Source organism: Odontesthes bonariensis, chromosome 8 (genome assembly GCF_027942865.1).
Source record: "Odontesthes bonariensis isolate fOdoBon6 chromosome 8, fOdoBon6.hap1, whole genome shotgun sequence".
Lineage (NCBI taxonomy): Eukaryota > Metazoa > Chordata > Actinopteri > Atheriniformes > Atherinopsidae > Odontesthes > Odontesthes bonariensis.
Window position 1 is genome coordinate 2,311,190 of NC_134513.1, and position 24,800 is coordinate 2,335,989.

The 24,800-nt window shown below is 43.6% G+C and overlaps 1 protein-coding gene across 1 annotated transcript in view; it reads left to right on the forward strand.

The window, feature by feature from the left end:
- Window positions 1-24,800, forward strand: part of LOC142385115 (kinesin-like protein KIF21A) — a 70,128-nt gene that overhangs the window by 38,068 nt on the left and 7,260 nt on the right. Inside the window, exons 8-29 of the mRNA XM_075471301.1 lie at window positions 536-731; window positions 806-995; window positions 2,043-2,106; window positions 2,195-2,374; window positions 5,084-5,144; window positions 6,004-6,115; window positions 7,333-7,521; window positions 7,623-7,822; window positions 8,853-8,960; window positions 9,041-9,109; window positions 9,656-10,024; window positions 11,582-11,776; window positions 13,251-13,352; window positions 17,125-17,290; window positions 17,523-17,543; window positions 19,294-19,357; window positions 20,361-20,415; window positions 21,818-22,014; window positions 22,117-22,284; window positions 22,418-22,450; window positions 22,974-23,110; window positions 23,191-23,275. Of these exons, the coding sequence (XP_075327416.1) occupies window positions 536-731; window positions 806-995; window positions 2,043-2,106; window positions 2,195-2,374; window positions 5,084-5,144; window positions 6,004-6,115; window positions 7,333-7,521; window positions 7,623-7,822; window positions 8,853-8,960; window positions 9,041-9,109; window positions 9,656-10,024; window positions 11,582-11,776; window positions 13,251-13,352; window positions 17,125-17,290; window positions 17,523-17,543; window positions 19,294-19,357; window positions 20,361-20,415; window positions 21,818-22,014; window positions 22,117-22,284; window positions 22,418-22,450; window positions 22,974-23,110; window positions 23,191-23,275 (2,961 nt within the window). The remainder of the gene's footprint in view (window positions 1-535; window positions 732-805; window positions 996-2,042; window positions 2,107-2,194; window positions 2,375-5,083; window positions 5,145-6,003; window positions 6,116-7,332; window positions 7,522-7,622; window positions 7,823-8,852; window positions 8,961-9,040; window positions 9,110-9,655; window positions 10,025-11,581; window positions 11,777-13,250; window positions 13,353-17,124; window positions 17,291-17,522; window positions 17,544-19,293; window positions 19,358-20,360; window positions 20,416-21,817; window positions 22,015-22,116; window positions 22,285-22,417; window positions 22,451-22,973; window positions 23,111-23,190; window positions 23,276-24,800) is intronic.

Here is a 24,800-nt window from a genome sequence, read left to right on the forward strand (position 1 = left end):
TCCGTGAGAGATGGCCTCCCAAACACGAACTTATTCGTGTTAGTCCTATCACAGTATTTCATTAAATGAAAGTTTAGTCGCTGTTTACCACGAAAGAACAGCCATCCTGCTTTGTTTCCTTTACTTTTACATCATTTCACCTTTTATTGGAAACCTTTTAAGCCTTTTTATTGTGAACATTTAACATTTTACCAGTTTTATTCAATTCAGATTCATTTATAAAGAGACAAATCACAACAAATGTCATGTCAGGGTGATTCAAGCCAATTATAATCCGTAATACAATCAGGTCCAAATGTCAAAGGTCATCCTGGTCAGAAATAACTCCTTTAAGTTCCTCACTGTAGGACCAGAAGCCAAAGAAACACCATCTACAGTAACTATGTAACTGGACAGTTGTCCAAAGACGACATGAATTTGGAAGCAGAACATTCGGAGTCGAACCTTTGGATGAAATAACCTCTAAATATCTGCGTTTTCTATTGAGGTTCATGATGATTCTTGAGTTCTTTTGGGTCCGTCTGTGCTTCTCCAGCCAAACGGTGATGATCGCCTGCATCAGCCCGTCGGACCGGGACTTCATGGAGACCCTGAACACCCTCAAGTACGCCAACCGGGCCCGAAACATCAAGAACAAGGTGATGGTGAACCAGGACCGAGCCAGCCAGCAGATCAGCGCCCTGAGGACGGAGATCGCTCGGCTGCAGATGGAGCTGATGGAGTACAAGACGGTGAGAGTCGCGAAGCTGACGGAGGGCGATGCTGAGGGTGTTTCGTGACGTTAACGGGCCTGTTTGATGCTCAGGGTAAACGCATGGTGGGTGAGGACGGCATGGAGGGCATCAACGACTTGGTCCACGAGAACTCCATGTTGCAGACGGAGAATAACAACCTGAGAGTGCGAGTGAAGGCCATGCAGGAGACCATCGATGCCCAGAAAACCCGACTGACGCAGATCCTCAGCGACCAGGCCAACCGGGCCCTGAACAGAGCAGGTAGGGCCTCTCAGGTGGTCTACGGTTCAAACATTTTGACCCTGATGTGTAGGGATGGGAATCGAAAAGAACCGGTTCCCAGTGTTTCAATTCCTTGGAACCGTTTGGCGATTTTGCAAACGATTCTCTTATCGATTCCAGTGACGTCATCACGCAATGTTGCGAGGCGAGTCCAGCGCAGTCAGCAGTCAGCAGTAAACATGGCGCTCGAAAGTTTGGTTCCACATCCCTAAAAAAGACGACAACAGGGCAACTTGCAAAGTGAATATTTCACCAAAGGGAGGAAATACTACCAACATGCAATAACTATGAATGAATGTCGCGTTTTCGATCCGCTCCGGACTAACGTTGGTGAATCTGAACCCAGCAACGTTAGCAACGTTAGCAACGTTAGCAACGTTAGCATGTCCTCGGCTAACACTGCAGGTAACTAACTAACAAACACTGCCTATCATGTTAGCACCATTTGCCTGATTGTAAAAGCTGCTGTTAGTAACGGTTAAGGTTAAATGAATGCCTTCTCAGGCATTACATTTAGATGAAATCATGAGAGACAGAGCCTGACTGGCTCAGAGCCAGAGGCTGGTGGTACTACCCCCAGTTCACCTCTACCTCCAGCTTCTCCTTTCACCAGAGCAGGAAGAGTTAAATTACCCAGGCCATGATAGACCAATGTGGACCTCACCGTTGTTGGGTTTGTGAGGTCATGACTCGTGTTACTTCTAAACTAAACAAAGTTGATGCTAATCGACCGGTTTGTTGTCCTTTTTCTCCAAATGAGAATCGATAAGGGAACCGACAAAGAACTGAATCGTTAAGCAGAATCGAAAATGGAATTGGAATCGTAAAAATCTTATCAATTCCCATCCCTACTGATGTGTGTACCTGTAGCTCTGATCGGGACCTTTTTAGTCCCAAAGACAGGTTATTTTTGCAGTTTAAAAATCAATAACAGGATTATTATCAGTTATTAATCTCCTCTAACGTTCTTTAATTCTATTTAATTTATTACTAACTGATTTTGTGGGTGAATTAAATTCTTTCCAGGCGAAGGCAACGAAGAAATTGGGAACATGATTGAAAACTACATCAAAGAAATCGAGGAGCTCCGGTGAGAACGGAAAGTTTTTTACCGATTTATTTCTCATTAATCTGTCGACATTAGTGATCAATTATCCTTAAACGATCTCGTCTCTCAGAGCGAAGCTCCTCGAGAGCGAAGCCGTGAGCGAGAACCTGAGGAAGACTCTGTCCCGGGCCTCCAATCGGTCCACGCTGTACGCCGGCCCCGCCCCCGAGAAGGAGGCCAGCGAGGTCATCGAGATGGCGAAGAAGGACCTGCAGAAACTCAAGAAGATGGAGAAGAAGAAGAAAAAGAGGTAGAACGCTTCTCTTTACGGTGTTTCTTTTGTGGCAGAAGTTGATTTGATCGATCCTGACGGTCGATTTGTTCGGACGTTAAAGAAGAGGAGTACGTTGCAATGACGATGGGTTTGTTGGCAGTTTCCGCCTGACGGGCTGTGAGCCGTAGCGTCGACATTTAGTGATAAATAATCAAGATAGGCTTTAACCTTGTAGCACCCACAGTTGCAGATATGCAACTACCAATAAACCAAAAATATTGGTTTATTTCCACCCATTTTTACATAAAATGTAATGTAAAAAAATATTACACATGAATGTAAATAATGTATGTAAATTTAAAAAATCAAATAATGTAATGTAAATAAAAATATAAATAAAAATAAAAATATAATGTAAATAAATAAAAAAGCTTGTTGCATATCTGCAACTGTGGGTGCTACAAGGTTAAAATAACTGCGTAACTAACGACCCCAAGCTTTTATTTTGTGTTTTAGTTTTAGGAGATAAAGTCGTGAAAAAGAAAGTGAACCCTTTTTCCGTTGTAAGGTTCAACAAGTTTGAATCGTTGTGGAGAAAATCAATGAGCATGGACTGATAAACAGCCCAAAGGAAGGTGGACGGATCTGTTGGTACCCTTTCACAATAAAACGCTGCATTTATCGAACAAAGAAAGGTGGTAACCTTAATTTAAGGTTAAACGCAACGAGACGTCGGCATTACCCAGCAGGGAGCTGGGCCCACTCATCTTTCCATAGACCGGACTAAGATCTGGGCCCATCGAGGACCATTTCAGAACGGTCCAATGTGTTTTTTCTCAGCTGTTCTGGAGGGATTTTAGCTGCATGTTTGGGTCATCATCCTGTTGGAGGCGTGCTGTTCTTTTCTGCGCCGACTTCTTTTCCTTTAAAACCTCGGAGCCAAAGAGCTCCAGTTCTGCCTCATCATCCTCCCACAAACTTTGGGGCTCGTCAGCATGCATTTAGGGGAAAGCCAGTCTGACTTTTTTGGTGTTTTTCTGTCAGCAGCGGAGCCCTTCTGGGTCTTCTTCCGTGCTTATTCGAAACGTGACGGATGGTGCGGTCACAAAGTGACGCACCTTGACCTAGGAGTTCAGCCTGAATGGTTTTGGATGGTTTCCACCGACCCTCTGATCAACCCGGGGCTGCGTTTCCTCTCCCTCGTCCTGGGAGGTCGGCCCCAGTCCCAGGAACTCCGGCAGCTGTGGCCACAGTAACATGAAGCTGCTTGGAGCCTTCACCTTTAACATGGAAATCTATAATCGAACTACACGGCAGCATTTAGTTCCCTTTAAACCGGCTGAATCTCTGATAGAAACCTTGAAGGCACCTGTGATACTAATTAAAGTTGAAACATGACTAAAATGCAGGGATTTATCGTCTCTTTAGGGGTACCAACAACTCCGTCCTTACACAGTGGGGTAATATGGCACTGAAAGGATCAGATTATTGGCTAAACTACAATCAGACTGAGTTATTAAAGGGTAATTCTCCTTGGATATATGGCGGTGAATGAATGGGATCAGAGGCACAAAGCGTGTCATACCCCGGTATGATAGGTGGCGCTGTACCCATTCCAGCTGTTGCTAATAGAGCCACTTCCTGTTGACCTCTTCACCACCAACAACAACAACAAACTCAGGCATTGGAGAAAGATGGAGAACGCAGAGCCAGATGAAGCTACGTCCCTCTACATTTGGTCTGTGATGAGCTGCTTGTTGCACAAACTCTATGCCCAACGGAGCATTCTCCATCGCGTTGTTTGTTTCTTTCTGACGGCGACAACAACAGGAATATCGTCTCCTTTGACTTCCGGGTCACGACCCCGGGAAAACATCTGGAGCATGCGCAGAACGCAAAGTCTGATTCACCACGTGCTTCAGCGTCTACAAGCAGGTTTAGAGTGACTTTCAGCCCAGTTATCTCGGGGTCTGAATCCCATCCGATCCAGTTCTTAGTCAGATTAAGGTGTCTACATGCACTTAATAACTCAGTCTGATTGTAATTTAGCCAATAATCCGATCCTTTTAGTGCCATGTGACCCCACTGACTGTCTGAGTTTATCTGCTTTTCTGTCACATCCTGGAGGCTTTTACTCGTGAAGCTCCACCTCCAGGATTCGTTGTTTGATGGTGTTTGTGAGCGTCTCTGCACTCACTTGCTGTTTCTTGCTGTTTCTTGCTGATCTGTCTGACGGTCTCTGTCCCTCTGCTGTCCTACAAACTTCCCCTCACTTCCCCCAAATTCTGTGGCCCGTCTGCCCCCCTTTACCTCCCCCACACCACCCTCACCCCAAAACGCCATCGCCCTCTCCGAAGACTGCGGCGGTACGAGGAGAATCGGCACCGTGAGGTTGAGCACGCCAGGTTTGAAACTCCCCCGTCCAGAAAAGGGTCAAACACGGAATCAAAGACGATGATTATCGACCCACGAACTAACCCGAAGCCTTTCTCACAGATCTCTAACCCCCCGCTCCAGCTGTTCGTCCTGCTCTCTGTACACTGAAAGATGCTTTCTGTTGTATTCGCTCAGCTTATCTCAGTGTGTGGGAGACGCATTAACTGTCAATCCCAGTGAAATCATCCATTAATCAACACATTGATCTCGCATCTGCTTTAACACGAAGAGGCGTCCAATCGTTTGCATGATCTGATCCACGAGCTTCCCCTTCTGCTTGTCAGGCGGCTAACACTTTCCCTCTTTCAGTGCCGTCAGGGAGGAGGTGCCGGACAACGACCAGGAAAGAGGCAACGAGGAGGCAGAGGGGGTAGGTGCAGGATCCTCACAGACTGTCAGACCGCTGTTTAAAGTAGGGCTGGGCGAGTTAACTCCTTATTATCGCGTTAACTTATTAATTATTTAACGCCGGTAAATATTTTTATCGCACATTAACGCAGGTTTTATTATTTATTTTATATATACTTTTATTTATTATAAAAGACTGTCGCTCACAGGCTTTTATTCTGTAAAAGTCTGTTGCTCACAGGCTTTTATTTTGTAAAAGTCTGTCGCTCGCTCACAGGCTTTTATTTTGTAAAAGTCTGTTGCTCACAGGCTTTTATTTTGTAAAAGTCTGTTTCTGTCTGCTGTGGAACAGGAAAAGAAAGTAATCGGCGGATCCACCAAACATGGAGAAGGGTACGGAACTTTTACTCGGCCATTTTCATGTTAAAGTTCTTCCAGACGGCGGAGTCGACAGAACCAAAGTCATCTGTAAACACTGCCAAGTTGAATTGTCTTCTCAGCGTAGTAGTTCCAGTCTAAAATATCACTTAAAGGCAAAACACACAACTGATAGCAGCAAGTCATTCAAGGAAACAGACAGTGAAGCGAGGCTTCTACATAAAAACTACAGAAAGATGCTGATGTTAAAAGTGTGTTTGCACAACAAATGTTATGGCACTTTCATTCATATGGCAGCACATTTAAAATAAAGCTAAATGCTAAAAGCTATACACTACTTTTGGATTCATTTTTGGATTCTGCGTACAAATGCGATTAATCGTGATTAATCAGGGAAATCATGTGATTAATTACATTAAAGATTTTAATCGCTGCCCAGCCCTAGTTTTAAGGTGTTTGTTGCACATTAACCAACACGCGCATGTGTTTGTTTAATTCACCAGGAGGGCAGCGACCATGACGACGGTGAAGATGCAGATGCAGAAGATGAGGACTATGACATCGCGGCAGAAGAGACGTCGGACGAGTCTGACTCTGAGGAACTGGAAGAGAAAGGTACATTAACTGAACTAACTGAGGCCTGTGGAAGCAGCAAGGGTTCACTTACTTTAACGCACACAGCTTCTGCAGGTTTTGCACTTATTTTTGCAGCTATTCCAGTAGAATTCACAGCTATTTGTGTGCCTTATTTTCCATTTAACCAGAGGTGGGTAGAGCAGCCAAAAACTGTACTCCAGTAAAAGTACTGTTACTTTAGAATAAGTAAAAGTAAAAAGTATTCATCCAAATAATTACTTGAGTAAGAGTAAAAAAGTGCTCTGTGAAAAAACTCCTCAAGTACTGAGTAACTGTTGAGTAACGTCTGATTTATTTGTTAACACAAGCATTCAATCAGACAGACAAAGATACTAAATAATCATCTTTAGGCAAATTAGAGTTCATCCAATTGATAAATGAATTAAAATTAATTAATTAATTACAAAATAGCTTAAATTAAAATAATCCAGGTAAATTCAAGAACTTCAATAAATAATAAAAGAGACTTAGGAAATGTTTAAAACATGTGTAACCCATATGTAACCTAAAAAACAAACATTCACCTATCCATGGGGGAAAAACGAGTTTAGGAAACTTAGCGCTACATGTTTCCTCAAGTTAGATGTTGAGTTTCTGCTGAAATGTGCGTTTGTTTTGGTTGACACAGAAGACACATAATGTAGCTGCTGTTTCTCACTCTTTGTAAGGTAAACATGCTTTCAGTATGAGGCCTCGTCTGCGTCTTCATTTCCCACCGTTGGTTCTGACATTTTTCATCTGTTTCTTTGTTTGTTTGCTACGACTGCTAATGCTAAAGCTAACCCGTCCCGCCGCTGAGATCGAGTACGGTCACGTGACCAGACCGCACGGCTGCGTCTGATTGGTGGAACACAGTCAGGTGGTAGAGCCTTTGGCGGAAGTCTCTCTCTCTGTCAGAATAAAACATTAAAATGAGGCGTACGCGGGGGGATAAAAATAATGAGGCGTAGAATACCAAAGAGGTAAGAAGAAAAGTAACCAGCTCATTGTAGCCTAATGTAGCGGAGTAAGAGGACAGTTTCTGCTGCACACATCTACTCAAGGAAAAGTAAAAAGTATAGATTTAAAACTACTCCTAGAAGTATAATGTTTTCAAAAACCTACTCAAGTAAATGTAACTCATTACTACCCACCTCTGCATTTAACAGATGAAAAGTGAGCTCAAAGTCAGAGTTGGTTGATGTGTTAATGTGCAGAAAACGTCCAGGCGGACCTCGCCAACATCACCTGCGAGATCGCCATCAAGCAGAAGCTGATAGACGAGCTGGAGAACAGCCAGCGGCGGCTGCACACCCTCAAACAGCAGTATGAGCAGAAGCTGACGATGCTGCAGAACAAGATCAAAGACACGCAGCTGGAGAGGGACAAAGTGCTGCACAACATGGGTCAGACTCGACTTTTTATCTGAAACACATCCATGTCAAGAGTATTTATCCGTGTGGTTACAAGCCAAGAGCAACACTCTGTACCCCAACTTTCTCTGCAGGTTCAGTGGAGTCTGGCACAGAGGAGAAGGCCAAGAAGATCAGAGTGGAGTACGAGAGGAAGCTGAGCTCCATGAACAAGGAGCTGCAGAAGCTGCAGTCGGCCCAGAAGGAGCACGCTCGCCTGCTGAGGAACCAGTCGCAGTACGAGAAGCAGCTCAGGAAGCTGCAGCTGGACGTGACCGAGATGAAGAAGACCAAAGTAAAGCTTCCCGTGTCTATCAAACTTCTTTCAAGCTGAACGGCGCTCATGTTTAACTCCTGTTGTGCCGCGTTTGGCCACCAGGTGGCTGATGTTTAACTCCTGTTGTGCCACGTTTGGCCACCAGGTGGCTGATGTTTAACTCCTGTTGTGCCACGTTTGGCCACCAGGTGGCTCATGTTTAACTCCTGTTGTGCCACGTTTGGCCACCAGGTGGCTGATGTTTAACTCCTGTTGTGCCGCGTTTGGCCACCAGGTGGCTGATGTTTAACTCCTGTTGTGCCGCGTTTGGCCACCAGGTGGCTGATGTTTAACTCCTGTTGTGCCGTGTTTGGCCACCAGGTGGCTCATGTTTAACTCCTGTTGTGCCACGTTTGGCCACCAGGTGGCTGATGTTTAACTCCTGTTGTGCCGCGTTTGGCCACCAGGTGGCTGATGTTTAACTCCTGTTGTGCCGCGTTTGGCCACCAGGTGGCTGATGTTTAACTCCTGTTGTGCCGTGTTTGGCCACCAGGTGGCTCATGTTTAACTCCTGTTGTGCCACGTTTGGCCACTAGGTGGCTGATGTTTAACTCCTGTTGTGCCGTGTTTGGCCACCAGGTGGCTCATGTTTAACTCCTGTTGTGCCACGTTTGGCCACCAGGTGGCTGATGTTTAACTCCTGTTGTGCCGTGTTTGGCCACCAGGTGGCTGATGTTTAACTCCTGTTGTGCCGCGTTTGGCCACCAGGTGGCTGATGTTTAACTCCTGTTGTGCCACGTTTGGCCACCAGGTGGCTGATGTTTAACTCCTGTTGTGCCGCGTTTGGCCACCAGGTGGCTGATGTTTAACTCCTGTTGTGCCGCGTTTGGCCACCAGGTGGCTGATGTTTAACTCCTGTTGTGCCACGTTTGGCCACCAGGTGGCTGATGTTTAACTCCTGTTGTGCCGCGTTTGGCCACCAGGTGGCTGATGTTTAACTCCTGTTGTGCCACGTTTGGCCACCAGGTGGCTGATGTTTAACTCCTGTTGTGCCATGTTTGGCCACCAGGTGGCGCTGATGCGTCAGATGAAGGAGCAGCAGGAGAGGAACAGGGCCACGGAGACCAGGAGGAGCAGAGAGATCGCCTCTTTGAAGAAGGAACACCGCAGAGCAGAGGCAGGACGGACACTCGCAGCTCATCGTTCTGATTGTGTAACTTTTACCGGATTTTAACTCGAATTCCTCTGATCCTGCAGCACCAAATGAAGCAGCTGGAGGCCCAGAAGAGGCAGCAGGAGCTGATCCTTCGCAGGAAGACTGAAGAGGTTACTCAAATCAAATAAATTCAAATCAGGTTTATTTGTAGCACATTTCATGTACAAACAATTCAAAGTGCTTTATATAAAACAAAAGCATTGCAGCAGGGAGTGGAAGAAGCATTAAAAATACATAAAAGAATATAAAGAGAAACAAATAAAATAATTGAATTTAAAAACCAGCAACAGTCCTGAGTCCTGGATCTCAGAGCTCTGCTGGCTTTATATTCTCTGAACAGATCACAGATTGTAAACCATCAGCAGGCTTTTAAAATCTATTCTGTGACTGACTGGAAGCCAGAGTAAATATTTTAAAGCTGCTGTGATGTGTTCAGATCTCTTAGTCCGGGTTAAAACTCCAGCAGCAGCGTTCTGGATGAGCTGCAGATGTTTAATGCTCTTTTTGGGAAGTCCAGTTAAAAGAGCGTTACAGTGATGGAGTCTTCTGGAGATGAATGCATGGAGGAGTTTCTCCTGGAAACCTTTAAGCAGATGTCACTTAGGGGAGGCTTTGGTGACGGTGACCCTGCATCTCTGACAGCGTTTTTGTTGCAGGTGACGGCTCTGAGGCGACAGGTGAGGCCCGTGTCTGGGAAGGTGATCAGGAAGGGGAGCTTACCTGAATCTTTCCTGGAGCCTTCATCAAGAGGGATCTCTGGAAGGACGCCGCCATCGAGTGGGAGCGCGTCCAACGGATCCAGGTATACCAACAGCAGTGTGGGTGTAGCGCAGCAGGGTACGTCCGATTCTAAGAGCTCACAGAGTCACGCCTGCATCTTCAGGTCTGCGACGCGGATGGGAAGCATCTACCTGAACAGGTCGGCCCGGGCGAAGTGGCAGTCATTGGAGAGGCGTGTCAGTGACATCATCATGCAGAGGATGACCATCTCCAACATGGAGACCGACATGAACCGACTACTGAAGGTAAAACAGACAGAAGTGAAACTAAAAGAGATGCGAGCCATCAGATATTGGCTGTGTTCGAAACCGCATACTTCTCCTACTACTCCTACTAACGTTTTGAGTTAGTATGCGAGTTTGAGTAAGCAAGAAGTTCCCGGATGCATACTAGATTCTCTGAAATGTTGGGTATGCATCATGAGGTTACTACTCATACTCAAACTACCCAAGATGCAACGTAACGTGACGTCGCCGATCGTCATTTCCTGTCAAAACGGCAGTTTCAAGCTAGCTACAACGAGGGTTGCTCCACTTCCTGTTTTCAAAACAAAAGCACCAATTGTATGGTAATGGCTTTCCCTATGATAAAAGGCAACGGGTATTTTATTTTGTGAAAATAACCGGAAGTGCGTTAGCTCACTGCGGCTAGCTTTAGTAGCTCTGAATTCGTGGGAACAAAATTGTAAACAGCCGGTATTTTGTCAGGTTTTCAACACGTTGGGGATCTAAACGACTACTTTCTCACCTGAAAATGTTTCAAATGTTGCTAAAGTTTACAGAGTTTAGAGCTTAAGGGAAATCAGCTTCAGGCCGGCTGATTTCAGCTCGGGCAGGAGCAAAATGCATTGTGGGTAAACGCTCTGTATACTGTCTGATCGATGTGTATGTAGTATGCGGTTTCGAACACAGCCATGGTGTTCATTGATAATTACCCCTCCTGTAGTATGGAAGTATGCAGTATGGAAGTAAGTAGTATGGAAGTATGCAGTATGGTAGTATGGAAGTAAGTAGTATGGAAGTAAGTAGTATGGAAGTATGCAGTATGGAAGTATGTAGTATGGAAGTATGCAGTATGGAAGTATGTAGTATGGAAGTATGTAGTATGGAAGTATGTAGTATGTAGTATGGAAGTATGCAGTATGGAAGTAAGTAGTATGGAAGTATGTAGTATGCAGTATGGAAGTATGTAGTATGCAGTATGGAAGTAAGTAGTATGGAAGTATGTAGTATGCAGTATGGAAGTAAGTAGTATGGAAGTATGTAGTATGCAGTATGGAAGTATGTAGTATGTAGTATGGAAGTATGCAGTATGGAAGTAAGTAGTATGGAAGTAAGTAGTATGGAAGTATGTAGTATGTAGTATGGAAGTATGTAGTATGCAGTATGGAAGTAAGTAGTATGGAAGTAAGTAGTATGGAAGTATGTAGTATGCAGTATGGAAGTATGTAGTATGGAAGTATGCAGTATGGAAGTATGTAGTATGGAAGTGTGTAGTATGGAAGTATGTAGTATGGAAGTATGCAGTATGGAAGTATGTAGTATGCTGTATGGAAGTATGTAGTATGCAGTATGGAAGTATGTAGTATGCTGTATGGAAGTATGTAGTATGGAAGTATGCAGTATGGAAGTATGTAGTATGCAGTATGGAAGTATGAAAGTATGTAGTATGCAAGTATGCAGTATGGAAGTATGTAGTATGCAGTATGGAAGTATGCAGTATGGAACTATGCAGTATGGAAGTATGTAGAATGCGGTTTCGAACACAGCCTATGATTCGGTAAAAATTGCCCGTCTCCTCAGCAACGGGAGGAGCTGACCCGGCGGAGGGAGCGGGTGTCCAGGAAGAGAGAAAAGATGGCGGTGGACGGAGCAGACGCCGACCGTTCCCTGGCTTCCATGAATGAGGAGCTGGAGTCTCTGAACGCCAACATCGACTACATCAACGACAGCATCGCCGAATGCCAGGCCAACATCATGCTGATGGAGGAGGCCAAGGTGAGAGCGTATCCGTCGCATCAAGCCTTCCTGAACACCTCGTTAAATAACATTTCTTTGTAAAGCCTAAAAAATGGCGGTAAGTAGCAGATCAAAGACGATCATCACGAGGGAACAATAATCGCACTGTCCTGCTCCACCGACTGTCCCCGAGTGTCAAACAAGCATCGGGCGCTAATTTATAAGAAGGATGATGCCTCAGTAAGAAAGCAAACTTTAATAGAACCGAGCAGATCAGCCTAATGATGCAAACCAAACGCTCGTTTACTGCTGTAATTTTCAGATTTAGATGCTGCATTCAGACTTTTATGATGAATAATTTATATGTTTAAAGAGTTTAGAAGTTGGTACAGTGACGGAAAGGATGAGAAATGGCTGTAAGTTACTGTGAGTGCTCAGTGTGGCTCCCACAATGCTTTTATGTTTGTTTGTCTAATTGTTTATGAATAGTACTCACTGCTATGTTTTTCTGTAATGCTGTGCTAAACACACAAGGTGACAAACAGCCAAAAAAAAGTCAAAAGAACCAATTAAGTGAAACTTGGAAGTTGGCAAGTCCCAATTTGAAAGTGAGGAGGAAAGTTAAGCTAACATGGAAGAGATGTTGTTAGCTTAGCTTATTAGCTGAGCTGCTAATTTTGTAGCTGTTTGCTATCATATTCAAACCAAAGCCTCGTATTATTTGTTACCAATATATTTCTTATTTTGTAAGGAACTGATTAAATGAACTTGGAAATTGGGAATTGTCAAGTTGAAAGTGAGGAGGAAGGTTAAGCTAACATGGAAGAGATGTTGTTAGCTTAGCTTATTAGCTGAGCTGCTAATTTTGTAGCTGTTTGCCACAGCGGTCAAACTAAGGCCTCATTATTTGTTGCCATTACATTCTTTTTTATGTATTCTTATTATTTTGCAAAGATTAATACATAAAATGCATTTTAACTGTCATACATTGTGACTGGGGGCAGTTGGTGATGGTGGGGACCAATTTTTCAAATTGATAGATCTAGGAATACGAATTGTGCGGTGGTGGAAAGTTACATGCTGGCATTTTTAAGGTATTAGTTTAATAGAAAAGGGAGCAAATTAACTGTATTTAATTTAAAAATATCTCCATTCATCTCGTTTGTCTCATAAGCTTTCAGATAAGACGGATTTATCTCCTCTCCTTTCATAAAGGATGATCCAGGTTTGCTAAAGAATCCTATAAATGAAGCGCGAAACCTTCTTTCTTCAGCGTTTAGCGAATTCAACCACTAGTGTATAATGGCTGCCACTTCATTTCGCTCTGTTACTAAACCTTCTATTCAACCAGACCTTAGGCGTCTCCATGTTTCCAGTTGTTGTGCTAAGCTAAGCTCTGCTCCAAAGGATTATGATGTCCTCAGGTCATAGATGAGCAAACTCATCATCCATATAAAAGTCTTTAGTTTCCCACAATGTCTCTGAATTAATGTGAAATTATTCTGAGTTGCAGGAGGAAGGAGACACCGTGGATGTCACTGCTGTCATCAGCTCCTGTAACTTATCAGAAGCCCGCTTCCTTCTGGATCATTTCATGACTATGGCCATCAATAAGGTACCTACTGCTTCCTGATTTTTATCAATGTTTATGTTCACATTCTGTCAACAGATCCGGTCGCTCTGTGACTCGTGAGAACCTTAAGGATCACGAGGGCCCACATCTGTCTGTATAAGCTCTCACAGATGATGGTGTACAACAGAGACAACTTAGCCGAGAGGTCGAGAGGCAGGTTTTTCGACCCGGGGAAAAGAAATATAATTTCTGCAGCATTTTAAGTTCCGAAAACCATTGAAGTCTCCATTGTTGTCGAATTACTTTCTTCCCAGCTCAATAATCATGTTCTAAAGGCATCAGACAAGCCAATAGTCAACAAACCTGACAGAAGGCTTTTACTGTGGAGAGGCCAGAAAGAAGCAGTCCATCATTAAAAAGGCACATGAATCACTCCCAGACCATGAGAAGCAAAACTCTCTGCCCTGAAACGCCTGCCCCCAACAGAGAATGAATCTCCACCCAGGATTCGCCCCGAAAATAACAAATCAAAATAATAAATGAGTGCCTGAAGGAAGAACTGAACACTCGGTTCAGCTAGAAACTCACTTGTCCTTGCTGGGAATCCCACACACGTCAGCAGCCAACCCACTACACACTAAGCCAATCGGCTCCTGTATATTTCCCCAGATCCCAGACGAGCCCCCAATTGTTACGGGGTAACAATAAAATGTTGAGGAAATAAAACGATGAGAACTGATGGATGATGTTAAATGGTAATTTATTGGAAATGAAAAGTAACACTATTCAAACAAAACCTAAAAGAAAAAGAAAATCCCAACATAAAAACAAGAGGCTAAATGAGTAACAGAATAACCAAAACCAAGGTCAAATCGTCACCCTCCTTCCACTGAAAGAGGAAGCCACCCAGCACAAACTACTGACAAACACACTAAACAATAGCTATATACGACCCTCAGGTCGTAACATCTGATTATATGACGAATTAACTATTTGGCTAAATTTCCAAAATGTGTGCAGAAAACCACCAGCATCAACCTGGAGCTGCAAGACCAGTTAGGATGGAGGTTCTGCACAGAACTCAGGAGCAAAGAACAATACAGATGGTGCCAGAAGTGGAAGAAATAACCACATGATGGCTTTTATTTACTATTTTTCTACGAACAGATGTGCTCGTATGTAGGGATGGGAATCGAGAACCGGTTCTTGTTGAGAACCGGTTCCCAGTGTTTCAATTCCTTGGAATCGTTTGGCGATTTTTGCAAACGATTCCCTTTTCGATTCCAGTGGGCGCGAATGACGTCACCACGCAGCGTTGCGTGGCGAGTCCGGCGCAGCCAGCAGCCAACAGTAAACATGGCGCCCAAGCGGTACAAACTCTCGAAAGTTTGGTTCCACATCCCTAAAAAAGACGACAACAGGGCAACTTGCAAAGTGAATATTTCACCAAAGAGAGGAAATACTACCAACATGCAATAACTATGAATGAATGATTAACGTTGGTGAATCTGAACCCAGCAACGTTAGCAACGTTAGCAGCGTTAGCATGTCCTCGACTAACACTGCAGGTAACTAACTAACTAACAAACACTGCCTATCATGTTAGCGCCATTTGCCTCTTTGTCAGAGGTGTCAAGTAACAAAGTACAAATACTTCGTTACTGTACTTAAGTACACTTTTTAGGTATCTGTACTTTATTCCATTACTTATTTTTCTGCCTACTTCTGACGTCTACTCATTACATTTTCACACAAGTATCTGTACTTTCTATTCCTTACATTTTCAAAACAAACAGCCTCGTTACTCTTGGCTTCAGTTTTTTTTTTTTAACTCTTGGTTTCAGTTTAATGTTTATGTATTTCACGTCATGTGCGCCATCCAATACAGATCAGTGGCGCCATCCACACCTAGTGAGAAGAGCGAGTGTAATTGGATGAATCATATAACGCAAACACTCATCGGTTTGGCTATTCGTCAAATTTGTGCTGACACACAAGGAAATCGTCATTCGTCAGAAGCAAGCAGGTGTTCTACAAACTGCAAACACGAAGCTGCGCGAAGTGTGTGCCACGCCACAATGTCGGATTCAGAAAAAGATGGCGAAATGTCTGAAAGGTCGGACACAGGCGAGAACTTATCGGGAGATGGAGACGGAGACCAGCAAGACCTTCCTCATCCTTGGCCCTACCTCAAAGAATTTTTCGAAATAGTTGGGTGCAAAAATGACTCGTGGAAACTGCAATGCAAACTCTGCACACCCAAGACCCACGTGTACAACTAATCAGTTTTCAAATTAAGCTTGCAATTCATATAGTGGCATCTACCTTTTTGTGTGGGTTTTTAAAAAAAAAATATATATAAATTTTTATTTAAAGGTTACTTTATACTTTTATACTTTAACACTAGAACTATCACGGAGGGGTCAATTGACCTTTTTACCTAAAAGACCCACAAGAGGGTCATTTGACCCTTTGGACCCCCTGCGGACACACTTTTGTTGTGGAAATGTGGGTTGAGTGCTGTATCTCTGCATCTTCGTTCCTTGGAGAGGAGCTTCTTTCACCAAAAATTCTTGAGGGAAATGAAGCAGTAGTCCACATGCACTGGTATTTATCCATCTAACAATTGCGATAGATAACCAATTGGGATAGATCAGCAAGGTACATTCATTTGAAAATTGTACTAAATGTAAACTGATTGTGTTAACTGTAGGATACTTGTACATAGCCATTTGCAAGGATGTACTAAATGATTTGAGACATGTACAAAAGCATTTGAAATTTGATGAAAGCCATGATAAATGCCATTCTGTTGTGAGGAACTGCAAATTAGTTTTGGGATTTGTCCATGTTTTGAGAATGACATCTCAGTTTCAAGAAATGAGCCAAACCAATGGAGAAAAACTGTAACACACTGTCCGCCAAACTGTGCTATCTGTCTTTGCTGCTGATATCTTCATGCAAGTTGCTATTTACCTGTGGTGATTTTGGAGGCTGACAGCCCTTGGGAAGAAGCTGTCTGTCCCTGTTTGTCTTGGCTGTCACCACTGTAAGGTGTGACCCCCTCACCCCTCACCCCACACACGGCCCCTAACAGCCTCATTACCATAACAAAATGAGTGATTAGTGTATTCGGTAAAAGCCGCGGGGTCAAATGACCCCTCTCTGGTACTTCTAAGTAGGCAGAAAAATCCTGGTAGTTCTAGTGTTAAGTAGGTTTTGGAGCACATACTTTTTCACTTTTACTTGAGTAAAGAGGTCAAGTTGATACTTCAACTTTTACCAGAGTGTTTTTAAACTGCAGTATCTATACTTCTACTTAAGTAACAAATGTGTGTACTTTTGACACCACTGCTCTTTGTAAAACCTGCTGTTAGTAACGGTTAAGGTTAAATGAATGCCTTCTCAGGCATTACATTTAGATGAAATCATGAGAGACAGAGCCTGACTGGCTCAGAGCCAGAGGCTGGTGGTACTACCCCCAGTTCACCTCTACCTCCAGCTTCTCCTTTCACCAGAGCAGGAAGAGTTAAATTACCCAGGCCATGATAGACCAATGTGGACCTCACCGTTGTTGGGTTTGTGAGGTCATGACTCGTGTTACTTCTAAACTAAACAAAGTTGATGCTAATCGACCGGTTTGTTGTCCTTTTTCTCCAAATGAGAATCGATAAGGGAACCGACAAAGAACCGAATCGTTAAGCAGAATCGAAACTGGAATTGGAATCGTAAAAATCTTATCAATTCCCATCCCTACTCGTATGACTGTTTGAAAAGAGCTTTATGATAACCAGCCCGCTGTGTTGGTTTTCAGGGCCTGCAGGCGGCCCAGAAGGACTCCCAGCTGAAGGTGATGGAGGGCCGGCTGAAGCAGACTGAGATAAATAACACCACCCAGAACCAGCTGCTGTTCCACATGCTGAAGGAGAAGGCTGAGATCAACCCAGAGCTGGACGCCCTGCTGGGCAGCGCTCTGCAGGGTAGGAAACACCCATAAAATCAGCCATGACCTGAGCACGACCAGCACAATCACCCTGTCATCATGTTTTTCTTTAACCGAACGGCCACACTTTATTTTTCATTCTTCAAACGAAAGTCCCCCAAAAATCCAAAATGAAGCTTGGGAAATGAAGTGAAGCCGTTTCCTCATCTATGGGTTTGATTTTGATTTGATTTCTGTCTGTTTTCTCTGTTGTGTTGGTGTGAACTCAGAGTTAGGGTACATGTCGCCAGGTGAGTAACAGATGTGTCTGAGACAAAAGGCGCATGCACACTACATGATTTCCGTCTCTTTGAATACATTAAAGTACGATGAAGTGGGTTTTTCAGCATAAAAGCTGTGTTTAACTCGGATCAGTACAACCTAATACAAGAATTCAATGATTTTAAAATCTCATAAACCAATATTTGATTCACTAAAGAACATAGAAAACAAAACAGACGTTGAAAATTAGAATTTTTTTTACTGTTTCCTGATCCATCTGAACACAGAACAGTTTCCCACTCTGCCTTAGTCCATCTTAAATGAGCTTTGGTCCAGAGGAGGCAGTTTCCGGGCTTGGAGGTCACAGACATCCAGGACTGAAGGTCACAGACATCAAGGCCTGAAGGTCACAGACATCCGGGACTGAAGGTCACAGACATCCAGGCCTGAAGGTCACAGACATCCGGGACTGAAGGTCACAGACACCCAGGACTGAAGGTCACAGACATCCGGGACTGAAGGTCACAGACATCCAGGCCTGAAGGTCACAGACATCCAGGCCTGAAGGTCACAGACACCTAGGCCTGAAGGTCACAGACATCCGGGACTGAAGGTCACTGACACCCAGGACTGAAGGTCACAGACACCTAGGCCTGAAGGTCACAGACATCCGGGACTGAAGGTCACTGACACCCAGGACTGAAGGTCACAGACACCCAGGACTGAAGGTCACAGACATTCAGGACTGAAGGTCACAGACACCCAGGACTGAAGGTCACAGACATCCGGGACTGAAGGTCACAGACATCCAGGCCTGAAGGTCACAGACATCCAGGCCTGAAGGTCACAGACACCTAGGCCTGAAGGTCACAGACATCCGGGACTGAAGGTCACTGACACCCAGGACTGAAGGTCACAGACACCTAGGCCTGAAGGTCACAGACATCCGGGACTGAAGGTCACTGACACCCAGGACTGAAGGTCACAGACACCCAGGACTGAAGGTCACAGACACCCAGGCCTGAAGGTCACAGACATCCAGGACTGAAGGTCACAGACACCCAGGACTGAAGGTCACAGACACCCAGGACTGAAGGTCACAGACATCCAGGACTGAAGGTACTGAAGGTACTTTTCCGGCCTTTTGTTGCTCCTGTTCCAACATTTTTTTCGACGTTTTGCTGCCATCAATCTTAAAATATTGATTTATGAGATTTACGAATCATTTCTGTTTTTATTTACTTATTTTTGGCTGTAATTACACATTTAATTCACCGTTTTTCCAACATTAAAGGAAATTTCATCTTGTTTCAAAGCAGATGAAGAAAAGAGTTTATTTTAGAAAAGAAAGAAAAGAAGAAGAAATCTTTTAGTGTGCATCTATTAAACTAACCCAGTTGGAGTAACCGTGCTGTAACGTGCATGACGTGTCACCCCCACCTGCTCTTCAGACCCACTTTATCAGGACGGTGGTCACTAAAACTTAACAGCTGTGAAAGCCTGAACTGGTCTGACCTCAGAGCCACAGTCTTGTGCACACAGCAGTTTGTGTGTCTGCTTTTCTGTGTTTGTATGTTTTTGTGTATTTCATGCTTTCTCTGTTCATCCCACTCCTGATTATCCAAAACTAGACGTGGTGACCCCCAGACTTTATGAGCTGTTGACTGATGTACGTGTTGTGCTGCGATGTTCGTCTGTCTGAAAGAAGACTCTTTGTGAAAACGCACCCAAAACGTTTGCATATATTTGCATATTCAGCGCATGTTTATGTGTCTCCAGGCCCAGAAAATGGAGATGACAGCAGTAGTGACGAGTCCAACGCCAGTCCAGCCACAGACGCCAGGTGAATACAACACAAAAAAACACTCGTCAACCCAATAAAACCTCACAGACACTTCAGGAAGGGTATGAGACCGGCTTTGTGGGGAGGTCAGCAGCTAATAACTCCTTAGAAGCTGGTGTACGTCATCTTCATTAGCTAAGCTGTTAGCGTTAGCTGCTGCTAAAGAAGAAATTAACAGCTAATAACTCCTTAGAAGCTGGTGTACGTCATCTTCATTAGCTAAGCTGTTAGCGTTAGCTGCTGCTAAAGAAGAAATTAACAGCTAATAACTCCTTAGAAGCTGGTGTACGTCATCTTCATTAGCTAAGCTGTTAGCGTTAGCTGCTGCTAAAGGAGAAATTAACAGCTAATAACTCCTTAGAAGTTGGTGTACGTCATCTTCATTAGCTAAGCTGTTAGCGTTAGCTGCTGCTAAAGGAGAAATTAACAGCTAATAACTCCTTAGAAGTTGGTGTACGTCATCTTCATTAGCTAAGCTATTAGCGTTAGCTGCTACTAAAGGAGAAATTAACAGCTAATAACTCCTTAGAAGCTGGTGTATGTCATCTTCATTAGCTAAGCTGTTAGCGTTAGCTGCTGCTAAAGGAGAAATTAACAGCTAATAACTCCTTAGAAGTTGGTGTACGTCATCTTCATTAGCTAAGCTATTAGCGTTAGCTGCTACTAAAGGAGAAATTAACAGCTAATAACTCCTAAGAAGCTGGTGTTCGTCATCTTCATGAGCTAAGCTATTAGCGTTAGCTGCTGCTAAAGGAGAAAATAACAGCTAATAAATCCTTAGAAGCTGGTGTACGTCATCTTCATTAGCTAAGCTGTTAGCGTTAGCTACTGTTCCAGACGAGTTTATGTTTGCACACGAAATATTTCAGATAATATTTGTGAAGCTCCTGGTTTATCGTGAGAAGCAGCATCTTGAAATTAAAACAGTATTTCCTGGTTAGCATTCTAGCTAGCATGATTCAGCATGAAGCGGCTGTAACTGACTGTGTTTACCCTGTTTCAGTTCACTGGCATCAGATTTAATGAAGTTATGTGGTGAATCAAGACCAAGAAACAAGGTACTGTGTCACATAAGGCATTCTGATGAACATTTTAAAGACAAAACAGTGTTTATTGTTGAATTTGAAACATTTACTGATAATTAGCTTACACACAAACATGTGAAATCAAAGATTTTTAGTTGTGTGTATGAGTATGGAAGTTTTTCTGTGCCATCAGAGTTTGAATACGAATTTCTAATTTTGAATTTTTACAGCATCAAAATCAGACTTTGAATTTGAAAAACCAACAGTGTAAAAAAAGATCAATTTCTAAAAACAAAAATCAGTGGAAAACAATTCAATGGAAAAAAAATTCAGTGGAAAAAGAACTAGACTCAACATCCGGGTAAACAGGGAGAAGCAATCGATCCCTCAATAGATAAATAAAAATAGATATATTAGTAATATCTATTACTCAATTTTACAAACAAAAAAAATGGCAAATAAAGTAAACTCACTCACCGAAGCACCATCACCTGTTGGTGGACATGGCTGATCTTGATTTGATTTGAGAACTTGATTGGCTGCCGTTGGATGAATTGAGAGGGATTGATTGCTTCTCCCTGTTTACCCGGATGTTGAGTCTGGGGCTGTGTTCGAAACCGCCTACTTCTCCTACTACTCCTACTACTCATACTAACTTTAACTTTTTTTTAAGTTCCCGGATGCATACTAGATTCTCCTAAATGTTGGGTATGCATCATGAGGTTACTACTCATACTCAAACTACCCAAGATGCAACGTAACGTGACGTCGCCGATCGTCATTTCCTGTCAAAACGGCAGTTTCAAGCTAGCTACAACGAGGGTAGGTTCACTTCCTGTTTTCAAAACAAAAGCACCAATTGTATGGTAATGGCTTTGCCTGTGATAAAAGGCAACGGGTATTTTATTTTGTGAAAATAACCGGAAGTGCGTTAGCTCACTGCGGCTAGCTTTAGTAGCGCCGAATTCGTGGGAACAAAATTGTAAACAGCCGGTATTTTGTCAGGTTTTCAACACGTTGGGGATCTAAACGACTACTTTCTCACCTGAAAATGTTTCAAATGTTGCTAAAGTTATATATTTACAGAGTTTAGAGCCCAGGCAGGAGCTAAATGCATTGTGGGTAAACGCTCTGCATACTGTCTGATCGATGAGTATCCCGTTTGCAGGTATGTAGTATGTAGTATGTAGTAGGCGGTTTCCAACACAGCCTGGTTTTTTTTTCCACTGAATTTTTGTTTTTAGAAATAGATTTTTTCTGATTTTGATGCTGTAAAAATTCAATATTAGAAATTCGTATTCAAACTCTGATGGCACAGAAAAACTTCCATATATGAAGCAGGGTTAGAAGAGTTTGATTTCTCATGTTTGTATGTAAGCTAACTCTGAATAAAAGTCCCTGGTGGCTCCCCATAGAAGTTTCTCATGTCCATCAGGCTCGAAGGCGGACCACCACCCAGATGGAGCTGCTTTATGCTAGCAGTGGGGACTTGTCCTGTGAATCCCCCACCGGAGACTTCCAGGCGCCTCTGCTGCCCGTCACGGAGCGCCTGGAAGCGCCGGCAGACGTGCAGATTCCTGACCGAGAGCAAACCGTTTCCCCATCTGCACCGTCTGCCAGGCCAGCCGGCATGTAAGTGTCCCCGCCAGCCTGTTTCTGCGGTAGCCTCAAACATCGAGGTGTTCTTTTTCCAACGAAAGAACAGAACTAAACGCTCTCCGACGCTGTCAACAGTTCGGGATCCAGGTCGCCCACGGGGATGGAGAGGAAACAGCTGGATCGCTCACCACTGATCCGCCGGAAGCTGCCGGAGAAGACCCCCACGGCGTCCCACCTCCCAGCACCGACGCCCCCTGCAGCCTCAGCAGAGACCAAAACCAAAACCAGCGACTACAAATCACCGTGAGTCAGACTCTTAAACGGGAAGAATCATGTCAGAGATATCTTACAGCTGGTGGCAGACACAGCGTCATCTTCGTGTTTTAGCTCCAAACGCTTTAAGGTGTCTTATTAGACTTTAATGTTTGTTTGTCAGGTCGGAGGAGTCTCCTGTGTTCGAAGGCCACAGGTAATCCAAATCTTTTTGTTCAATATCTGCTTCTTTAACTGGACCTGTTGGTTACTTTTCTTCTATAGAAAAACTAACGTTTCATTTTAGGGCTGCGCGAGTTAACTCGTTATTATCGCGTTAACTTGTTAATTATTTTAACGGCGATAAATATTTTATCGCGCATTAACGCAGGTTTTATTATTTATTTTATTTTGCAAAAGTCGCTCACAGGCTTTTATTCTGTAAAAGTCTGTTGCTCACAGGCTTTTATTTTGTAAAAGTCTGTTGCTCGCAGGCTTTTATTTAGTAAAAGTCTGCTGCTGTCTGCTGTGGAACAGGAAAAGAAAGTAATCGGCGGATCCACCAAACATGGAGAAGGGTACGGAACTTTTACTCGGCCATTTTCATTTTAAAGTTCTTCCAGACGGCGGAGTCGACAGAACCAAAGTCATCTGTAAACTCTGCCAAGTTGAATTGTCTTCTCAGCGTAGTAGTAGTAACACAGTTTTTAAATAGTTTTATGGTTTGGTTTGTATTGCAGAGGTGTGATCAATGCAGTCCCGGCTCCTAAAAACAGCCGTGGGCCCAAAATTCAGTGCGTCCACGTCGCTGAGGGCCACACCAAACCGGTCCTCTGCGTGGACGCCACGGACGACCTGCTCTTCACGGGCTCCAAAGGTAAAAGCTGCTGTTTGCCGGCCCCGGCAGCCCTCTCCATCCGGTTCCCCTCTTCCTGTTTTAACTTATTCTCGTCTCAGATCGAACGTGTAAGGTGTGGAACCTGGTGACGGGTCAGGAGATCATGTCTCTGGCAGATCACCCCAGCAGTGTCGTCTCCGTCAGGTACGGATTTCATTAGAAATTATATTAATATTTACAGATTTGTTGGTACCTGTTCCTGCAGATGTGCTCAGACAGTAAGGACGGAGCTGTTGGTACCCCAAAAGAGACGATTAATCCCTGCGTTTTAGTCATGTTTCAACCTTAATTAGTATCACAAGTGCCTTCAAGCTCTTACATTTGTATATATACAAAGCTTATACACTTATACAGCTGGTTTAAAGTGTAAATGTACTTTATTTAAACAGTCCTTTACAGACAATCCTTACGGTGCATTAGAAAAATGCAACAAAAGTGCAAAAGGAAAATAAACGTTAGCAGCTAGCTAGCTAACGTTAGCATGCTAATGTTAGCATCTGAATTAGCATGTCTCTATAAAATCAGAAACATTATAAATGTAAATGTAGTTTATTTATACAGCCCTTTACAGAAGATCCTTATGGTGTACCAAAGTGCTTTACAGCAGGTAATAAATAAAGAGAAGAAGAAGTAAAAACAAATAAAAACAATAAAAGAACAGTGAAAGCAATAAAATACAACAAAATCAAATAAGATAAAAGTGTCATCATGCTACTGGGTATTAAAGCCATCCTAAATAAGCAGGTTTTTAGCCTGGATCTGAAGAGGCCCAGGTCAGAAATAAGACGCAGCTGGACGGGGGGCTTATTCCAGAGCCTGGGGGCAGCTTTGGGAAAAGGCTCGCTCACCCCAGGGTTTGTATTCTGACCTGGGCACTTCCAGCAGAAACTGATCTGCTGACCTCAGAGCTCTACCAGGACTGTTAAAAGCTCAGATAAATACGATGGGGCGAGGCCGTTAAGAGCTTTAAAAACCAACATTAAAAGTTTAAAATCAGTTCTATAAAGGACAGGAAGCCAATGGAGGGAGTTAAGAACAGGAGTGATGTGCACCTCCAACAGGATGATGACCCAAACATGCAGCTAAAATCCCTCCAGAACGGCTGAGAAAAAACACATTGGACCGTTCTGAAATGGTCCTCGATGGGACCAGATCTTAGTCCGGTCTATGGAAAGATGAGTGGGCCCAGCTCCCTGCTGGGTAACACCGACGTCTCGTTGTGTTTAACCTCAACTTAAGGTTACCACCTTTCTTTGGCCGATAAATACAGCCTTTTCAAAAGTTGTAGAATACCAAGGCACTCTTCTTCTTTGTAGTTAAAATGCCGTTATTTTCATGGGCAACACATGATTAAAACACTTCGACGCGTTTCGGCATGAAGCCTTCGTCAGGAAGTGAACAGTTTCTTGTGTGGCAAAACTGAATTAAAAGACATCCGTTCCATGAGTGTTCTCAGGTGTGTGGGTGGGACCAATTAGCCAATGACAAACCCCTTATTTACAAAGGTAACCCACAAAAAACAGAAAAACAAACAGAGATATCAATGGTGGTCAGCAGGGGGCCTCATTCTGCAGTCTCTACAAATATAAGAAAGTATTAGATAACATCAAAAAACAGACATGTAATACACATATAAAAATAAACATTTGTGCTTACAGAAAATGACAAT